Below are 15,378 nucleotides of genomic sequence, written 5' to 3' on the forward strand. Positions count from 1 at the left end.
TCTTAAATCAAAGAAACTCTTTTGTAAAGCTTCTTAATTAAAAGAGAGAGAGATAGAGACAAAAAAAAAAGACAAGCGTGGTCATGCATGCGAAATAACTAATTTACGGACGCCACATCAATCGAATAGCTAAGAGAGAGAGATAGAGACAAAAAAAAAGACAAGCGTGGTCATGCATGCGAAATAACTAATTTGTACGGACGCCACATCAATCGAATAGCTAAGTTTTCTAATGCAGTTTCGCGGCATATTATACGACGAATGCTACACGCCACTGGCTCGGAGAATGAAAACGTTGAGCTGGCAGCCTTCCTTCATAATCGCCGCTCTTTCCTCAGGTATGGTTCAACGCGTGCGAGCAGTCCTTCTTTTCTCTTGGCATCGGCATGGGAGTATTGACGATGTACTCCAGTTACAATGACTTCAAGCATAACATTTCAAGGTACTGTGACATTTAGATCCTCTTTAAAAGAGCAACCTGCGACTTGTGCAGTAAGGATAATAAATACTTTTGTACAAATGTAGATTTACACCGTTATTGAATAAGGGAGAATTAGGGTCTCATTGTTCAGTGTATCTTGACGGCAGAAAAAACCCCAGTGGATGCCATAATATTGGCCGAACAGCGTAAAAAGCATTTGTTCTCATAGAGCTCTACCAAGAGGATGCCTGTAAACAATTAGGCTGATTTCTTTGAGAGAGAGAGAGAGAGAAAGAGAAACGCACACCGTCTTATCTATTATAAGATAACCGCAAGCTCGGAGAGTTACATCCCGTTCAGACGTATTCCTCTATTTTAGCTTTCGAATAGCGACTCTTGGTAGTTTCTTGGGGCAAATACATTGTGCTTGCATATTGAGCTAGCGTATGTTTTGTGACGTCTTCGGAACATTTTTATACATGCTTGTTGATTACCACAGGATAAGAAATTGCAACCTGGCACATATGCGCTTCGTTATTCTCTGTGTTCTCCAAAAATTACGTCCAATGTAAAATATGCGGCAGCCATATACTGACCTTGCAACGCTGAACTGGTTGCTCAAGTAGCATTTTTTTTATTAGCGAATGAGGTCTCTGGCAGTAATTTTGTCTTACGAACAAACTTAATGTGAACTATGTACCATCATGTTTTTCTTAAGCTTTAATAACTTGCTTATGGTTATGGCCTTGCTTATGGCGTTGCTTAAGACCTTGCTTAATGGCTTGTGGTTATGGAACTTATGGCTATTAATGGCCGCCCGTTACACCGCATGATTTGCGGAGCTAAGATATTCTCAACATTCATTTTTAATGCAGGACGTCTCTGAATGTCTGCATTCTAGGGACGCCTTCTTCATTTCAATGGCAGATACAGCTACAAGCCTCTTAGCTGGATCGGTTGTTTTCTCCACACTGGGCTCACTAGCGCACCAACTCGGAGTGCAAGATATCTCCCAGGTCTTGAAAGGAACTTCGGGTAAGTAAGTGTATAGCGCACTTCGCAAGGACGTGGTCGGTGCAGCAGCTCCAGGGACTATCGCAAAATGAAGAAAACGTGCTATGTTTAAAACTTCATATTTCTTTACGATTGTATGTACAAAAATTTGGTGACGCATCGATCTTTTGGAGATGGAGATTAGGAATCCATATTATGATGGGTGTGTAATTCGTGATGACATGTTGTATTATGTTATGATGATTGTTATTAAGCGCGGCACATACCCAGCGGTATTCATGCCCAGTGACACAGGTTGGCGTGAAAGGAGAGCAGTTAGATACGAACATAGATATATAGACAGATACAGGAAAGTGCGCGAGCCGTAGAACGCTAATCATATTAAAATCATAGGCTTCATAACCTACCATATTCAATAATGTCATACGAAATATGGAAACATGCGGGTATTTATACAGGATCTAGCTTATATATCAATAAAACAGATTATTGTATGTAAGGTGTTCGGGGCGTAAGAGTTTCAATGGGATTAGTATTCTTGGGATACCTTACGCAGAGTTCTGGTATCTATGTCCGTATCTATCCATTTTCCTTTCGCGCCAGCTTGGGTTATTGTTTGTGCCGCTGGGTATGTGCCAGTCTTCATAATAAACATAATAACGTATAAAGCTTATCGTCACCGAATACGCACCCATCACATTACAGACTAATTAATTAACTAATGTATTTATTTATTTGAGTACCCTAAGGACCCGTTAGGTCATTACATAGAGTAGGATAGAAAAGGTCTAGCGTAAGTGCAATGTGTACAATACAAATGATGAAGGGATACATTGGACATAATCAAAAATGATCCAAACGTTAAACAGAAACAGAGAAAAAAGAAACGATTTTATACAATATCTGGTAGCGTGAATAACGCAAACTCAAAATCCAATAACGAAGACCAGTCCCCATTACATTAACATCACCGTTCTTCTCGTAAAGATGAATGCGCCGCCATTTCTTTATAACGAATAATGGCAGACAAATTTGGTTGTGACATGTGCGAGTGCAGCTAGATCGTAAATCGCCTTATTATCTCTACAAGTTATAGTATTGCGAATGTTGTTGTAGCGTCGTTTGAACGCCCATAGTTATAATAGAAATAGGAATTGGGCTAGTAAATGCATACTTAAAAAAAAATGAAAAGAAAAGGTTTCTTAAACGCGCAGCACCGAAGCAGAAGGCTCTATGACGATGATCAGATGCGTGGCAGTAGTACGAACATACCGTTTCACGTTGTGGTTCTTGGGCAGGCGTGATATGCCGTGCGACTGTGCCAGGCGGTAGCCTTCCCTTACATGCGTTCTTCAACCTTCGTACATCTATCAAACTGATCACCTTTATGCCAACCCATTACCTTGTCGCGTGCAGGATAACATAATGGGAGCATCTCTAGTCAATGTACTCAACCTTTCTGCATTTTATTTTCCTGTATTTTCGTTGACACACTAAGCCAATCCACGCGAAGTGCTTCAAGCCATCTAGCGCTGTGTCTTTGGTTCATTGCCACGGAGGCCATATACCTATAAGTGTGTTTCGAAGCACTGCGCGGTTTACTCAGAAGGGTAACACTTACTGTCACACCCAATTCTTGATGCTGCATTCGCAGCGGCATAAAGGCAGGCATACAAAACAAGAAGGAACTGCAAGCTTCTTCTCTATTCATCATTTTACGTGTTCCAGCTGGAGGTTATAGTGCCGGGAAAAAAACAGATGGCATGGAATGGCTAGCTTCCTTGAACTGCGCCTACAATATATTTTAGGCGCACTGTATCTTATAACATCACTTAGTCCTTTTCTTCAGATTTGGGATTGGCCTTCGTCACTTACCCGGAAGCCCTGAGTAGAATCTCATTCCTGCCTCAATTGTGGTCGGTGTTATTCTTCTTCATGCTGTTTCTTCTTGGACTTGGAAGCGGCGTAAGTGAAATTAACTTGGAAGATCATTTGCTTTTCACGCTTAAGAGTTTTGTGAAACACTCGAGAATACGCCCGTCTTGGGAGCAAAAATGCAGGCCCATGCCATGCTGCGAAAAAGATTGTGTTACGCTTTACTTGCAAATTACTTATCAGAATGCCTACGGTTTGGTTTTGATGCACTCGTTTGACTTCATAAACAGAAAGGTGCTATAGTATGAGTAATTTCTCATTAAGCTGATCACCATGACGCGTGCAAATTCATGTTAAATTTTGTTGGTGAATTGCGATTTACCGCCGCCATTAAAGGACTCCTTATAGTTTGTCATTTTAGTACTTATCGGGTTATCTTAGCTAATTTTAAATGTTACTTCGCATAATGCGTGGATGTACATTGCACGAGGAAATCAGGCGAAAAGCTGAAAGCAGCGTTTGGGCGTTGGAGCAGGCACTGTAAGATCATTCACTGAGGTAAATAAAAAGCCATTATTTGTTAAGGTCACGTGGTTATCGTGCAATTAGGCAAACAAGTTAGGCCTACTGAAGTCTTATGCTTTATACTTTAACCGTACGTCAGTCGTACTTGCCGACTGTAGGGAGCGCCTGGAATAAATGAAAAATAATCGTTCACGTTTAGCAGGTTTGTTGGAACCGAGTCCGGCGATAACCAAGACTGTTGTCTTAGTATAAGGTATTCGATCCTGTATTATCTTTAATTTATTTAAAAAATACTGCGGACAAGAAGTCCAAGCAGGGTGGGCAGGATACACAAGATTATTTACACAAAGGTACAGGATGAAACAAGTTTGTAGCAAGCTTTTCACACAATGTGTGTCGTGATAAGGTGGACGATTAAGAAAATTTAATCAACTTGGTTACAATAAAACTCTAACACGAAATAACACCATTAATTGCACAAATGGTATACAGATCACGGGTGCTGGGGGAATGCTTCGGTTAGTTTATTCCAGTCAGCTATTGTTTGTGAAAAAAAAAAGAGTACCGAAAAGTGTCAGTCCTTGCGAAAACTGGTGTTAGCGAATGAGAGTAGTGGTGTCGAGTGGGTCTGCTTATCAAGGGGGATACGTATGTTGCGGTGTCTAAGGGTAGCCTATAATTAATTAAGTTTGATATAAACTCTAGTCTACTTTTCTTTTCGTATTTGTAATAGTTAATTATTAATGAATTAATTAAAGGTAATTATCAGCTCGCCTACAATTTCCACTGTTTTATTCTACAGGTTTCAAACATTCAGCTCATGGTGGCGGTTCTAGAAGATCAATACCCAAGGCTGCAGGACCTGAAAGGCTGCACAGTTTTTGCAATATGCCTCTTGTGCTTCGGTACGGGTCTCCTCTTGTGCACTGATGTAAGTGGACCGTGTTTTGAAATTAAGATAACACCCACGAAATATAATTGTGTGTTCCAAACGTTAAAATACTTGTTACAAAATGTGCTTAACACGTTCATTTTAACTGATTTAGCCATTAAAGAGTTTGTTCTTCTTTATGGGGTTTTGCGTGATATGGCCACCTCAAGAATACGTTTTTTTTTTTTAGAACGTTATTGCTTGCAATGCTGAGCAGAAAATTGGGGGGGGGACTGACTAAATAAAGTAAAAGAGCGTTTGGACGTTTTGAGTTCGCTACAGTGCCCTTGCTCATGTTACTGGAATCATACCCGTAGCCAGGAATTTTTTCAGGGGGGGGGCACTTGCTGAAGGCCTTGACTATTTGAGGAAAGCACCTATTTTTCAGTAATTATTTTCGGTGAAAATCGCAGTATGTAAATTACGTGACTTTTTAAATACTACTTTATTAATAGTTTTATGTTTTTAGTTTTCAGATGAATCTTCCTAATAGTATAATATTTTTATACGGACGATTCGTCTCATTAGATTTCATTAATACAAATAAAACAGCGTTACTCAGAGCCAAAAATTAAGAGACGAAAAGTGGAAATATTCGTTTTATTGAGGCACACTCAAGAAGAGCTTAACCCGGCGTCTGGCGTAGGAGGACGAGGAAAAAAATTTATTGAAAAAAAAAAAGAACAAGCAGGTGCTGGGAGGCGCCCTCAGTCCAGGGCTCCTGCGGCTCTTGCTGTCTCCCGGGCTCGCCCCGTAGGACATCAGTGCAGTAGGACATGGTCACGGTAAGATCTGCTCAGTCTTGCACTACCCGCCGCGGTGGCTCAGTCAGCTAAGGCGTTGTGCTGTTGAGCACGAGGTCGCGGGATTGAATCCCGGCCGCGGCTGCCGCATTTCGATGGAGGCGAAACGCAAAAAAGCCCGAGTGTGAACCCCAGGTTGTTAAAATTAAACCCGAGCCCTCCAGAACTGGTTTCGGCAGTTTTGCCCCCCCCCCTCTCCTGGCTACGGGCCGGACTGGAATCAAAGGTTGGGTGTTCGAATTTTAGACGTCCAATGCATTTCTGTAATGCCACGTCATTTTTTATTGTCACGTCACTTGTTGAAAACTTCCTGCGTATGCAGCTCGTCTGCGCTTCATCGCGACGCTCAACGCTCACTGTTCTATTTGTCAATCTTTACAATTGTTTGCAGAACGGAAACAAGATGCGGCTATTGTTCGACAATTACGGCATTGGGAGAGCTCTGTTCCTGTACGCCATCTTCGAAGTGGTCGGCCTTGTTTGGGTGTACGGTGAGTCCTATGCAGTTGAGTTGCGTTTCGAAAGTGGCGAGTGAAAAAAATATGCATTTTCGGGGTTTCACGGCACGAGGGCATTATCGTGAACCGAAATGCATACTATATGAGGGTGCTAAATTTCTTTCGAAGCCCCAGCAGACTCCTATAACCTTTATATCATTACGATACCATCGACAGATGCTTCAAATGTCACCAGTTGCAGTATTATGCAGCCACGTACTGCCGTATGCTAGCCTCTGTTAGCTTAGTCGGTAGACCTATGGTGCCGGTCTTCCAGGGGTAATGACTCTCGGTGAGCGGAAATCGTCGATTAGCCTCCCCCCGCTTTGTGCCTAAGGAATGCGGTGTTCATGCTACCTTGCTGATCAATCGCTGAGAGTAGTTTGCTTTGCTTTCGTGCATGGTGCCATGTCTACCGGAGTATACCGGCCGAAGCATCGGATCATTTATATGTGCCTAGTTTTAAGTCGTTCATTCCTTTCCTTCTTCTGTCACTCAGGCTGGAAGAACATCTGCGGCGACATCGGCTACATGCTCGGCAAACCAGTATCTTGGTACTGGAAGATAACATGGGGCATCCTTACGCCGGTCTCGCTAATTGTGAGTATATTCTGTGAGTAACTGCTAATGTTTTATTAGAATTAGTAGTTGCTTCAGGTTTTGTAAAAGACACTCGAAAAATACACATACAAGGCAAGAGTCATTTCAAAGCAGCTAACTCGTAATGACTAAAGAGATACTAGGACAAGGAAAGCCGCAGGAGACTGTATGATGATAATGCTGAGTGCTGGTGACTCACATATCATGTCTTTCTCCTCCGCTGGTACGTTATCTGCAACCTTTTATAAAAGCACCCATGGAACATCGTAAAATAATAATAATAGTTTGACACTTGTTTTCTTTTGCCATATGTCATAACATCTGCGCAAGAGAAGAAACTATTACTGATTCTCTCTCATCTTTCAAGGCCATCTTCATATATGGAACCGTAACAGAGAAGTCTTCGTCCACACTGCCTCCGATTGGCCAGGCCATAGGCTGGATCCTGGCCTCCTTGGCGGTTGGTCAGATCGTACTATGGATGGTCGTGGCTTTCGTGAAGGCGCCAGGCTCGGACGTGTTCGAGGTAATATACAGACGGGACATTGTCCTGCCGGGTGACATAAACTGAACACAATTTTGAGAGTTGATCATTTAAGACCGCCGCTTGGGTCAGAATTTAAGGCCCAACCGCATGCACGCGATTTTCGAGCGACAGCGACAAGCGACGGCGACGAGCGACAGGTTTTGCCGTCGCGGAGGGCTATCCGTCGCTGTCGCTGGTCGTGTCGCCGGTTTCTGGCCAGCCAGAAAATATCGCTTGTCGCCCGGAAGTCAGCGCGACGACATCCGCTGGGGACAGCGATTGCACAACAGCATGGCAGCAATCAGTCTGCCCGCTTCGATCTGAATTAGCTCTTGCAACTTGCTCTCTGCTGTGACAGCAAAAAATAAATAGTACAATCAGTCATCGCTTCACCTCATCGCTAGCTGAAGACTAAGTATCGGCGCTCTCTTGTCGTTATTATTGAGATCGGTTGTTTTGTTTTGACGCTGTTAGGCCTGAGACGCCACCGAGAGCCGAGAAAGTGTTTTAAGTTTTACTCAACAGATGGCGCCACGGCACCTTACGCTGGCGGCATGGGACGGAGTTCCACTGGGGATGCAGGGGACGGATTTTCACTGGGGATGATAGCATATTTTAGCTAGGTCTAGATTTAAAAAAACAAAAAAAACATTGACCTTTGATAAAATTGAGATTTCTTTACGCGCGCAAGATAACATTTATTCGCACAACAATGTAAATCCGTCGCTACTCCTTTTCTTTTGTACTGCTCTCGAGCGATGACAACTGCCGCCATCTGGCGCTTAAATGCTACAAGAGTTTCAGTTAGTTTTCGTATGCGCTCAACAGGTGGCGGCAGAATCTCATGTCGCGCCGTGGGCAACTTTTTAGGTGCTGCGCTGACCGTTCCAAGAGAGAGCTTTGAAAAAATAATAATTACTAGAAGGAACTGTGGCACTAGCGTCTACGGTAGCTGCAAGCGGGGCGATTCAGCTAGCATGGGAAATGATGGTTAGTACATGGACTTGCCTAAACTTTGTTCTTTTGGCTTCAAACGGCTTTGTGACTTTGCAAACTCATCATTACGGCGTTAAGAATATTTAAATAAACATTAATAAAATTGTCCGACGGCAGGGCTTGCACACAGGGCCTCTATTACAGTGCAAATATATTCTAGGCACTGTACCTCTATAGCACACAAGCCTGATATTGAGACCATTATGCCACGGACGCATGCCTTATCACAAGCCCTTCTTCGCGGGCAAGCCAGCGCGTTGAGACGCTTGGCGCGTTTCGATTTGACCACCTCGACAGGACATTACTACTGCAAACAGTAGCGATTATGTGTGCTCGCCGAGTCGTATTGCCGTCTGCATTTAGGAAACTATAAATGGCCTTTGAAATTTAGGCCCATTAAGGCAGATGAAGCGTAATAAACAAGCATGCTACTCTTTAACTACTGATATTTATATCTCGAAAACCACACTTCCTTTATACACACACACATGGTTCTTGTCCAATCATACCAAGAATGCTTCAATTTAGGTAGATGTCAATTGGAGTTCAGTCTGCCTGTTTTTCTTGTTTTTTTTTTTTTTTTTCTTGCTCTTCCTTTCAGAAATTCAAGACCACGTTCACAGCGTCAGAAAAGTTTGGACCCAGGGATCCTGACGTGAAAGGAGAGTGGTTGTCCTGGAAGGCGAGCACGCAAAAGTCCTCGCTCTATCCCACTGCTAAGACTGCTAGCGAGCACGTGAACCATGCGTTTACACTCGACTAAGGCGCACTGGTTGTGAAGCATCAGTCAACGCTGCGACAGCACCTTTAGCTGAACTGACGGACTATAGGTGGTGTATAGAGAAACAAATTGCGCACGGGATCGCCGCCGTATAACTTAGGTTCGCCCACAGGCAGCACCTCCTAGACAGCTTTCTAGGAGGTGTTGCCACAGGCAGCTACCACGTGCCACCCGCCTTGTCACAGGGATGGATTCGACTTTGTATACTTTGGAAGATTACGGTTTCAACGACGGAAGTTTGCTCCAAGTGATGTCATCGTCAATATTACCGCACCTATATACGAACGTGGTCGGACTACAATTTAACCTGAGAATGTGGGAGGGAGGGGTAGTTTATTAAAATTGTTAGTATTTGTTTAATTTCATGAAAGCGGATCATTACTCACCATGATCTCTGTTTTGTTTAGCCCCTTCAGGCGCTGTGTGCAGCATTGCGCAGGGCCAATATTGCGCATAAAAAACAATAGCAATTATGAAAAAAAGTGGACAGTCAGTTTAGCTAATGAGGATGAAGGCGAAAGCATGCGCGCTCACGAGACATTCATTAAATTACTTAACATTCTCATTCGAATGCGTTGTTACTTCCTAATACTTGTTTTCTCCCACCAAAGGTCGTGGGCTCGAGTGATTTAGTTAACTCCACTTAATTAACTGTGCCTTTATTCACTTCGCCTTAATTAACACAAAAGGTCGTCGGTTCGAGTGCGTGAATTAAAGGGACACTAACGGCAAATATTAAGTCAAGGTTAAGGGATTAGTGCTCGAGAATCGCTAAGGTGTCAATATTATCGCAATGAGAGCCTTAGTAATCGAGAAATTGAGGTAAATGCAGGACACGATTAGAGACTCCCCCGGGACGTTAGGTATTTGCCAGATGACGAAGGCACTCCTCATTTAAATTTTGTCACTAGTACTCAACCACTTGTTATAAAAGCATCATTGTATTGCATTGTAAGACGAAAGAAAGTGCCACTTGTCCAGTTATATTTCATAAAAAAAAGAAAAAAACGCACTCATTGACATTACCATTGGCCAGCGTGCGCTTGGCAACCATGCGGGCGGTCGAAAGGTTTTGTTTTCACTCGACTCTGCGCCGCCTGCGCTTTCACGTTTCAGTAGTTTTGTTATGCTGCGCTGGTTTTGCTGGCTCGCGAAACTCTCACAAACTGCAAGTAGCAGAGAATTCCACTTCCATATGATGTCGCAGGATACCCGAACGGTCCACGCCACTTTCTCCATGACCGCGCGTATGCGTTTTCTGCAAAAAAAAAAAAAAAAAAAGAAGAAAGAAAAGAAAAGAAAACCGTACCGCCGCCTGTCGGGCGCCGTTTTACTCACCGACGGCAGCAAGTGGCGGTGATGGCGTATGCAACGTCACCACTCCCCGGTTGGGTGGCGGGAGCTTTGAATTGCCATAAAGGTATTTGGACCCTTCAGATGCAATTTTGTCGTAAAATAAGTAGTTTTTTTTTTTTTTTGGCACGAAACGAGCGTTACGAGGTTTCTGGAATGGTATTTAAACAGTCCACATCGACTTAATGTTTGCCTTTAGTGTCCATTTTACGCTATGTTAATTCTGTCTTAACACCAAAGGTCGTCGGTTCGGTTCCCACGAAAGGTCATGGGTTCGAGTGCCTTAACTCTATCTTAATTAACTGTGTTTTAACTAACTTTGCCGTAATTAACACCAAGGGTCGAGAGTTCGACCCCCAATATTGGTACCATTGAATTTAGGTGCCATTGAATTTTTCCGGGTGGTCAAATTTTCGACCCATGAGCCATCTAAGGCTTTCACCTTAACAACATTTAAAACTTGTCGCATGCATCTTAAACTACTTCTGATTGTTGTACCTGCTGAAACTTTAAATAAGACATGTGAAGGATTTTAGCAAAATGAGTTGGAAGATAAAAAGCTGGGTATTTGCACTCGGTTTCAGTAGGTATGTCGTCATGTCGCGGGTTCTCTTCTTTGTTTTTCCGAATGTTTTTCACCAGGCGTATTTTTCAAGTCGCTGGATGGATGCTTTCCAAGTATGCTAGACTTAAAATAGTTATAGCTCTGCTGGAGGGTCATCCCATGGGTTCTGCAACCTGTAAATCTGACAAAACTCGCCTAGGAATTGAAAAGTTTCAACGCGTTATGCAGCTTTACGCGTTTCATGATTATGAAGGTGCAAGAAATGTGGCGAAAGACAGAATTATTGGGAGCCCGAAAAGGCCCGGCTTAGAGTCAAATACATTTCTGTTTTCCTGATGAACCTTGAGTGGGCTGCGAAGGAATGTAGAAATCGGCAAAGTGGTTGTAAAGCACGCTTGTGAAAGACACATTTGACTGTGAGGCAAGGGTGTGACGTTGGCGTCAACACTAATTCCGCGCTCAACTGTGTGATCGGTTATGGCTGCCAGCTCCGATTTATCAGATCTGCATGGAATTCATTGTAGGTATAGTCCACACCGGTGCAACAGTATCCCAAGCTACCTATTAAATGCTGAGAACCCGCCGTGGTGGCTTAGCGGCTATGGTATTACGCTGCTAAAGACGAGGTCGCGGGATCAAATCCCTGCCGCGGCGGCCCCATTTCGATAGGAGGGAAATGCAAAAAACGCCCGTGTCCCGTGCATTGAGGGCACGTTAAAGATTCCCAGGAGGTCAAAATTAATCCGGAGTCCCCCAGTACAGCGTGCCTCATAATGAAATCGTGATTTTGGCACGTAAAACCCCAGAATTAAATTCAACGTGCTCAGACTGATTCAATATACAGATTTTATTTATAGCATCATCTATTAAAAATAGTTTCGGGGCATATATGTCCCGGTCCGTCCTGTCCTCTCCGGATTCACCCTTAATCATGTGTCTGCTACATACCTACTTTCACCAACCGTTGGAACAAATGATCGTTGAAATCGAGTTCTCCATATATGGCTTCTATATACGAACCAGTTTTGGTTTCGTTTCTCAGAAGGTGTGTGTGTGCGTGTAATCACAATGTGACATAGAAAAATGGTCACGTCGGAGCAGGATATTTTGGCACTTGCGCAGTCCCGCTTGCTTGTTTCGGAACGCGGTGTAGCAGCACTGCAGAGGACCAAACGAGCCCGAAGCGAGTGCCGAAGCGTCACAATGTTCTGCTCTCACGTGACCACCTACGTTGGGACACACGTTGTGACACACAGGCGAGAAACGAAAAAAAAAAAAAAGAAACTTCCGCTTTTCCAGTCTTTTTTTTTGACGTATTTACTCGTACCATATGCAGCACCGCGCCATTCTCAACAAGTCGGCGATCTACCGACGTAATCGGTTCCGACGTTTCCTCCGGAAATTTCGTGCCACTGTTAACGAAGGATCGCGCCTCCCGAAGCCCTCACTAGCCGCCAGTCTGACGCCAGGCACGTCAGCGGCCCGAACAGTTAACTCTGTCGAGCCGTAAGCCGTGCCGTTGCCAACGTCGGCAGGGTGCGCGCCCATGGACAGCTGTCCGCGCAGTTCCTCGTGGAATGCCAGCGACCGGTTCTGGGTGAGCAACGGGGAGGAGTCCTTGCTGTCGGTGGTGTGGGTAGCGAGGGCTCCGCCACGTTTGTCGGAACTCCAGTAGCGATCGGCGATGTTCTTCACCGCGACCGAGATCACGGTCTCGAGGACGCCCATGTTGGTGTGGCTGACGTTGCGGTAGACGCCGTTGCTAGGCATGAAGACGTCCATGCTGGCGATCATGCCTGCGGGCGAGATACAGAGAGCTGGCAGAAAGTGAAGCACGTAGAGGACGGTGGCGTTTTGATCTCTGTGATAGCTTATCGCACAATAAAACAATGGTCACGAATGCTCTGGAGAGTACAGCATCGATGAGGAAAATTACATTTGTAACCGGGTCGCGTCTTCACACACTCGTAGTGTGAAGACATGACAAGATCAAAACGTCGCTAACTCATCCTCAACTTCCAGAGGCGCACAGCTTCCTTTCAGTTTCCTCAATAAAGCCACGGACGTGATGGAGCAGGCAGAAGAAGAGCAATAAACAAACGGAACGTGTTGTCACGAAGCAAGAACCAAGGTCAAGAACTGCGAACACAGGATACGTCACTTTAAAACAAACTTGAAGCGGACAGCCGTGGACCTCGTCTTTATCGTTTTCTTTGACACACCACATATTTGATGCGGAAGTATGTAAATATAATCGTGGAATTAAGGATGGTTTAATATCTTTTAAAGGACTCTTAGGGACATTTTGCGGACAGCTGTCAAAGTAGCCCTGATGACATTGTGCAAGCCACTTCGTCCTGCACACTCATACGCAACAAGATAATGAAAAGTCAGCTGTTCGGCATTTGCCGTACAGTGTGGTATCGGCCTGCGTCACGAAGGTAGGACAGTGGCTTGATTCCGCGCATGCTTTTACAATTTTACGCAAGTAATCGCGCACATTATTCTGTATTTGTTCCTGTGTCATACCGTGCTACCCACGGCATTTTATTAAAAAAAAAAAAGAAAAGAAAGACGTCATGCCATCACAGCAACTGCGATAATATTTTAATCTGTTCAAAAACAGTTTTCAATGCCTACTTTGCTGGCTGCCGGAAAAATATCAACTCCCCTATTACACATGTTTCGATGTTTAACTGAAATGAGTAACCCGTAATATCGCGGTCATGATGTTTAATCCCGCCATGAGCAGCGTATGAAAACGTGCTCCTATGTCGCGCCGTCATTCATTCGCCCGAGGCTAATCGAAGTGACACGCTGTTCGTGTGGCCTACGCACCTATGAGTACCAGCAGGAAGGAGCCGATGACAAGGCCCACGACGGTACCAAGGACCCTTCGCCATAGCCGAGAACCTGGTGGCTGTGTGCGTGTCGCCTGATAGCGCGATGTAACCGGTTCGGCCATGGACCGTGTCTGCCTGGTGGGACGCTCGGGACAATGTTGATGCTGAGCACACAGCTGAACCAACGGCCGAGCCACGCACTTCCTACTTCTTCTTCTGTCTCCTCTTTTAGGATGATGATACTCGCCAATAACACGTATCTGCTATACGCTGACCGCTGAGTATTGGTCGGCAGGAGGGAACATAAAACCAACTAGCACCATAACGTGAAGAAAAGTGTTAAAAACATGTAGAGCCGCAACGACAACAACAACGGTAACTTCGAAGTTGCAAATTGAATTTGTACTTCTTGTTCTGTTCTCATCAGATGATAATTATTGGTGGAGTCATTGTGGGGAATCGGCCAAAAATAAGACAACAGAAGAAATTGCGGACTACCTGATTTAAAAATTAAACGAACATATCTGTAATATAAATGGTGCTTAAGAGAAGCAGTAACGTAGTTTAGACTGCTACACTACACTTCTGAAATTGCAAACAGGACTGTCTTGAGGCTGACCATGAGGCTTGGTAAAGCTGAAAAGATGCAAAAGAAGCAAAAAAAAAAAAAAAATCGCCTCCATTCCACCCTGTGAAAGTGGATATACAACGAAGCTGGTGCGGACGTTAGACAAGTACCACCTGTACACACCACTCCAACTGACTTTAGACGACGTTACACAAGCGACGTACAGGGTCGTGCAGTGTAAGAGTAAACGCCTCATTAGTACTTAAGCTGGTATAACTTCAACATGCCTCCTTCTTCACGGGGGAAATGTGCGGAATACATCCCTTAATGATACCGATAAAGGTAATAATCGTTTTCTTTATTTTGGGCTCAACATCAACTGCTATAGGCTCTTGAATACTGATGTGTTCACCCTAAAAGTGGCGGGCCCTGCACGTCGCGCGCATGCATCCTCATTCTTCTAGGCCGCCCGCCAAGCGTAAGTGCCTTATCGAACTAGATTAATGTTTAAAAGTAAATTGCGTCGGAAAATGCGTTAAGTACGACTTATACACAAGCTGCAGCTATTATAGCTTCGGATTGTAATTTGAATATACGAGAAAACATAAATCTGTTACGCGGAAACTAAAAGACAAAGCTCTTTCTCAGTTGCCGTTCGAGGTCTATCTGAGTAGCCGTGGCCACTACAGGTGGCGGTAACGTTAGCACAGCAGTATACATGCTCATTCTTGTAGGCCTTCCACCTGGCGCAAGCGCGTTATTGCACTAATTGAATTCCTCAAAGTATTATACGTAAAAAAATTGGTAAAGTATGACTTACACACAACCTGCAGTCATGACAGCATCGGATTGTAATTCGAATGTAGGAGAAAACATAATTCTGTTGCGCAGAAGCTGTTACGTGAGCACGCCACGAAAAATCCCGACCTACTAGAGGCTACCAGCCTCGCTGTATAAGGCTGGCACCCGCGCCAACCTTACGTGCTCGCACCCGCTCCCTAGCTATGACGCATGCGACGTTATAGCATCTGGTAGTGCCTCCATGCAGATAGTAAACCAGTTTATCACTAATAATAATAA

The 15,378-nt window shown here is 44.3% G+C and overlaps 2 protein-coding genes across 6 annotated transcripts in view; one reads left to right on the forward strand and one right to left on the reverse strand.

Annotated features, from left to right (window-relative positions):
- LOC119462013 (sodium-dependent nutrient amino acid transporter 1-like) overlaps positions 1–9,534 on the forward strand; it is a 34,759-nt gene extending 25,225 nt beyond the window's left edge. For 4 of the 5 annotated variants that reach the window (XM_049672209.1, XM_049672208.1, XM_049672211.1 and 1 more), the window contains 8 exons: positions 339–442; positions 1,323–1,456; positions 3,285–3,400; positions 4,638–4,766; positions 5,961–6,060; positions 6,566–6,666; positions 7,034–7,192; positions 8,790–9,080. In XM_049672209.1, the coding sequence (XP_049528166.1) occupies positions 339–442; positions 1,323–1,456; positions 3,285–3,400; positions 4,638–4,766; positions 5,961–6,060; positions 6,566–6,666; positions 7,034–7,192; positions 8,790–8,951 (1,005 nt within the window). In that variant the 3' untranslated portion in view covers positions 8,952–9,080. Of the gene's footprint in view, positions 1–338; positions 443–1,322; positions 1,457–3,284; positions 3,401–4,637; positions 4,767–5,960; positions 6,061–6,565; positions 6,667–7,033; positions 7,193–8,789; positions 9,081–9,110 lie in introns of those variants that run through there. The other variant, XR_007468306.1, reaches the window with a different exon arrangement.
- Positions 9,535–12,203: 2,669 nt separating this feature from the next.
- On the reverse strand, positions 12,204–13,896 carry LOC119462628 (uncharacterized). Its single transcript, XM_037723955.2, has 2 exons — positions 13,726–13,896; positions 12,204–12,683 (listed from the first exon to the last, which is right to left on the reverse strand). Exons 1-2 carry the CDS (start codon positions 13,850–13,852, stop codon positions 12,253–12,255), a joined length of 558 nt encoding a protein of 185 aa, XP_037579883.1. The 5' UTR covers positions 13,853–13,896; the 3' UTR covers positions 12,204–12,252.
- Positions 13,897–15,378: the final 1,482 nt, after the last annotated feature.

The sequence above is a fragment of the Dermacentor silvarum genome, chromosome 8 (assembly GCF_013339745.2).
Source record: "Dermacentor silvarum isolate Dsil-2018 chromosome 8, BIME_Dsil_1.4, whole genome shotgun sequence".
In the NCBI taxonomy this organism is placed as follows: Eukaryota; Metazoa; Arthropoda; class Arachnida; order Ixodida; family Ixodidae; genus Dermacentor; species Dermacentor silvarum.

Coding starts and splice junctions, on each gene's coding strand:
- LOC119462628 (XM_037723955.2), bottom strand. CDS start 13,852: ATGGCCGAACCGGTTACATCGCGCTATCAGGCGACACGCACACAGCCA. Junction 12,684..13,725: donor CTTCCTGCTGGTACTCATAG/GTGCGTAGGCCA, acceptor TCTCGCCCGCAG/GCATGATCGCCAGCATGGAC.